Genomic DNA, 5,098 nt, shown 5'->3' on the forward strand with positions numbered 1-5,098 from the left:
AGAAAAAAGAAGGAAAGAAAGAGATTGAGAGAGAAAGTCTTCATTCACCCCTCCTTTACTCTTCCTTACACCGTATAAGTCTCTCTACCGTAACATACACACACCCTCACCACATGCAAACATACAAACTATATATATATATATATATACATATATATGTATACACGTGCCTACATACAATATATATGTATATGCATGCATGCATTCTATTGATCATCTCGGGTGAACGTCTTCTTTGAACTGACTTGAGTTTGGCCATTTCGCCATCTGATAGAGTGAAGATGCGGTGGCGTATTTGCTTCATTAGAAAATCTCTTTCTTCTAATACTCGTATATAAGCCGAATGGTAGTCATTCACCATCCGAGTTAAACGCTCGACTTCATCTTCTTTCTTCTCTTTTCTCTCTTCCTCCTCTTGTTCTTCTCTCTTCTTCATCTTAGGAAGAAGACGATCTTCTTCTCCTTTCTCCCCTCCATCATCTCTGTCTTTCTTTTCTTTGACTTTCCTTGCTTTTTCTTCTTCTCTTTCTTGACCCAGTGTTTCTTCCTTCTTCTCTTGAGAATCCTCATTTTGTGAAGCTAAAGTCCCAGACTGCAAGTCGATTGCCTCAGAGACAGGAGAGGAGACACTCGATTCTTTCGATTCATTCCGAGGAGACTCCCCTCTACGGGCCTCTTCTTGATGTGTCTTTCTAGGTGATAGAGAAGACGATCCACTTTGACCTTCTCTTTCTTCAGTTGTCCCCTCTTTCACAGAAGAAGAAGAAGAGAAAAGAAAGTTGTTTGGAAAAGTCGAGAAGAGGAGAGAAGAATCCCCTTCACATTCCTGCGAATGAGAAAAAGAGAGGAGAAGTCGTGAAGAAGACCTTTGGCAATGACCAAGCTGACTCTCTTGTGTATCCCCGCCACCTGCTTCTTCTTCTCTTTCATCTTCTTCTTCTTCATCTTCTGTTTTATTTGAAGGGGAGGAAGAAGCTTCTACCGAGTCAGTCGTTGAATAGGCGAGAGAGTGAGTGTGGCTTGGCCGTGTCGATGGTGAGCTGCAGGCGCTAGAATCGATGTGCATTCCTCCTCCTACTTTAAGATCGTCACGTTGAAAAGAAGCTGAAGAAGGAGAAGAAGAAGAAGGAGAGAACTTAAGGTGACAAGGAAGGTGAGGAGAAGTGGAAGAAGACAGCTCTTCCTCTAGATCTGTAGAAGATAGTGAAGAAGGCTGGTCTCCTTCTTCTTCTTGTCGAGGATGTTCCGAAGAAGATAGAAAAGATCTCCGTTGTTTTCTAGCTCCATTATTCTCTTCTTTCTCTAGAGCAAGAGAAGTAACTTCTTCTTTCTCGTTCATTACGGGCTTGGTATAGCTTTCTTCTTCTTCTTCCTCATCTCTCATTTTCCTTCGGTGTAGAGACTCCTGCTGAAAAAGTACAAGCCAACATGCAAATAGTGAGACAGCGGGATCGACACGTCCACCTATAGAGACGTTTACGTATCGAAAGTATACATACATCTCCACACACGTCTCCTTCACCTCTCTTCTTCTTCTTCTGATAGATAGATAGATAGATCAATGATTGATATATAGATAGAAATATTTCACTCTCCGTCTTTTCAAAGTCATGAAGAGATGATAAAGAGAGAGGTACGTGGATAGGCAGACAAGAAGAAGGAAAAATGTCTTATCTTCTTGATGTTTCGAGCGAGAAAAGGTTTGGCATAAAATGAAGTGGGAAGGAAAGAAGAAAAGATGAAAGGGATTGATCAGCAACTTAATCTGTCCACCAATCTTAGAGGGGGGGGGTGTAAGTCATTTCTCCTCCATGTTCTTTCGTCTTCTTCATCTGCCTAAGTGATTCGGTACATCCATCAGCGCCACGCAGGTGTACATACACCTCACATCACCCTCGTCGTATGCACGAGCAGCGCATACAGATGTTCGTGTACCACGGGACATACATCTATGTAGGTGTATATACACCCTGACGGACCTATGTATAGAAAGAGAGAGACAACAGCGCCGTATAAATAGATAAGTAAACAGAAGGATGAAAGATGGCATGGAGAGACAAGGATTCTGAATGAGAGAGAAAGAGGGTCTGTGTGCCTCTAGTTGATAAGTCTATTACATACCTGTTCAAGCTGATAGGAGAAGAAAGAGTTTGTAACGAAGCACATAAGATTAGTGAGAGTATCTGAGAGAACCGAAGAAGAAGAAGATGATGTATGAAGGAGCTTGTCCTCCCCATCTCTCGTCTTGATCTCCCCCCCTGCCTCTTCCTCTTCTTCTCTTTCTTTCATCTTCACGTGGTTCATCTCCTCGTCCATCTTTGTATTCCTTTCTTCGTCTCTCCTTCTTCTTGTTCTTTCTTCTTACCAGACTCTCTTCCACGTTCCACTTCAGAGCTTCTCACTTCCCAAGGCGTAGGCTAATAGCTAGTTAGCTAGCTAGTTAACTAGCTATATAGAGCGGAAGGAAAGAAAGAGAGCTTAGATACCAGCATGTATGGGAGACTGAGATAGAACCGCTACCTGAAGGATTCGATAGACTCTTCGCACCGAGAAGTGAAGAAGAGAAAGAAAATGGATAAGAAGACGAGGATTTCTTAACGCTTCTTTCTTTGGTCTTTCTTGACCGACGTGTTGTTTTGCATGTAGAAGAAAAGAGGAGAAAATTTCTTTTAAGATCTTCTTCACCTTCCCTTCATTCGGTTATCTATGAGGAAAGATTTCATTCCAAGAAGAACAGAGATTCCTCCTTTCTCATACGATCTGTTTGCTAGATTTCTTCATGGTGTACGTCTATAGATATTGACGGAAGAGGAGAAGTCTGGATATGAAAGAAGATAGCTGTACACCCATTGAGTTTACCGATGATGAAAGAAAGAAAAAAGTGTCCCTCTCCTGACTAATTGATCTCTATCAACTGTAGAAAGAAAAGGAGAGTGAAAAGCGAAGGCCCCGCTGCGCTTGGAATGAGCACGTTCCTGGGGATGGAGAGAAAACACACCTTCTACTGGAGAGAAGAAAGAAGAGGCGAATGAGAAGAAAGATGAAAAGAGACTTCTTCTCTTTTACCGTTCGCTCCGTCCTGTTTTGACTCTCTTTCTTGAAGAAACAGCGGAGAAAAGGAAAGAAGAAAGAGAGAAAGAAAGAAGAAAAAGAAAAGAAAGAAAGAGAGAACACAGAGTGGTTCGAGGGAACTTTCTCACTAGATCATCTCGTCTTTCCTCCTCCTCACTTTCTTCCTTCTCCTCAACGAGAGGCGGTACGAAGCTGCTGAGCTCTCTGCGATGTAAGTCCCTCCTCCTATTCTTTTGTTTGATGGCTCTACGACAAGCTCATGAGAAACTTCATTTACAATGCGGAGTGTGATGGACTCAAAGAAAAGAAGAAAGAAAAAGAACAAAAAGCAAGGGGGCCCGGCCAAGAGCAGCGGCTCATTCACCGAGGAGTGCCTCCCCTGCGAGAGGAGAGAAACGCCCCCGAGCCAGGCAGGGGGGAGTGGAAGCGGCAAGGAATGAAGAACGAAATTCTCGCCGCTTGTCACTCCAGCTGCTTGGAGGGAGTTAAAAGAGAGAGGGAATGATGAATGAAAAAAAGAAGAAAAAAGACGAGGATTCAAGAAAAAGTTGAAAGAAGCTAATGCAAAGACGAGTAACCTGTCGCACACTTCAGTGTAACGACTAGAAAGAAAGAGTATTGAGTAAACGCACACGCGAAGCTAACGGCTTCGATACTGCTGGTCTACTCTGGGTTCTTCCTCTTTCTGCCTCTCTCTCCTTCGCTTTCTTCTCTCGTCCTCTCAGAGCAATAAGCACCGATCAACTAGGTGTGTGTGTATGTATGTACAGCTCCTCAACCCACCCCCCCTCTACGTCAACAGACAGCGCGAGGAATCGCCACTCTTTGTTGGCACAGGCAGGGAGAAAGAAATTTCATAACACACGTCCAAGCTGGGTCGTCATCAAAGGGATGGAGAGGGGAGAGGAAAAGAGTTTTGAGAGACAGAAAGAAAAAAGAGAAAGAGAGACAGAGAAAGANNGGGGGGGGGGGCAGGAGGGACGGCAGGGAGGAGGATGCGAGCAGCTTTAGCGGTGGCTAGCAGTCGAAGGGAAGAGGAAGAAGAATGATGAGGCGTTAAAACGAAAGAAAGCTTTTCCCTGTAATTGTAAGTCATTTCTCTTTCGAAAATATGAAGGGGAGAGTTCGAAGAAAGAAGAAAGAAGAAAGAAGAGAAGAAAAGACCCCTCTGTCCACATATAAGGTGATAGGTAGGTGGTACGCGGTCCCTCCGCGACCTACGGCGGTAGGGGCAAGTAAACGCACACACACACGACTAGCCAACTACTAACTAGCTAAAAAGGAACTGTTGTGACGGGCTTTATCTGTATGTATGCAGGGAATGTGCATGTAGATGAGAAACCTCCATCAACGGGTTATGACACGAACCCGTCAAGAATCTTAGGTCTATTTATCGTGTTTTCGCCATGATGAACACGCATGAAGAGAGAAAGACGATAGCCACATGAAGGCCTCTCTAAGGCTGAGCTATCCTGGTGGTAGTTCGGGCAGCTAGCGATCGAGTATAGATAATCTCTGACAATAGATACGACAGCACGAGAATTTCTTAGCTGTGAAGATGAAAAGTAGGAATGTTGAAAGTAACCCTGTACAGAGGTAAGGTAAAGGAATGATTCCTAGCTAATGAGAAACGGAAGAAGGGAAAGACGCTAAACAAAAGCAAAGAGACTCCGAAACTGTCATACACTGGGCTTGAAGATCTTTAGTAGAGCAATTTTTCAAAACAAAGAAAGAAAGAATGAATGAACGTGAACACTAGAAGGGGGGTACACAAGGTCAGCGGACAGTTGAGGCAAGGAGGAATAGTGAGGGTTGGTTTGGTAGTTCTTCTCAACAGCTGTGTGTCAAGAGCAAAGCCTCTCCTTAACTAAGGACTTTCTTGGCTGTACCCCTCACTAAAACTCATGCATGTTGTCTTGTCTACTTCATTCCTTTCAACTGGGGGTTCTCTTCCTTCATAAAAGGCCTTTCTACGAGAATTTTTCTTCACGAAAGCCCCCCAAGACGTCACCCGCCCCACTGACAC

At 43.9% G+C, this 5,098-nt stretch overlaps 1 protein-coding gene across 1 annotated transcript in view; it reads right to left on the bottom strand.

Moving 5' to 3' along the window:
* The window catches only part of CSUI_002759 (uncharacterized protein), a 7,898-nt gene extending 4,230 nt beyond the window's left edge, over nucleotides 1–3,668 (bottom strand). The window contains exons 1-2 of the mRNA XM_068062958.1: nucleotides 2,122–3,668; nucleotides 246–1,408 (exon numbers count right to left, since the gene is read on the bottom strand). Of these exons, the coding sequence (XP_067925065.1) occupies nucleotides 246–1,408; nucleotides 2,122–2,316 (1,358 nt within the window). The 5' untranslated portion in view covers nucleotides 2,317–3,668. The remainder of the gene's footprint in view (nucleotides 1–245; nucleotides 1,409–2,121) is intronic.
* Nucleotides 3,669–5,098: the final 1,430 nt, after the last annotated feature.

This window comes from Cystoisospora suis (genome assembly GCF_002600585.1).
Source record: "Cystoisospora suis strain Wien I chromosome Unknown contig_1151, whole genome shotgun sequence".
NCBI lineage: Eukaryota > Apicomplexa > Conoidasida > Eucoccidiorida > Sarcocystidae > Cystoisospora > Cystoisospora suis.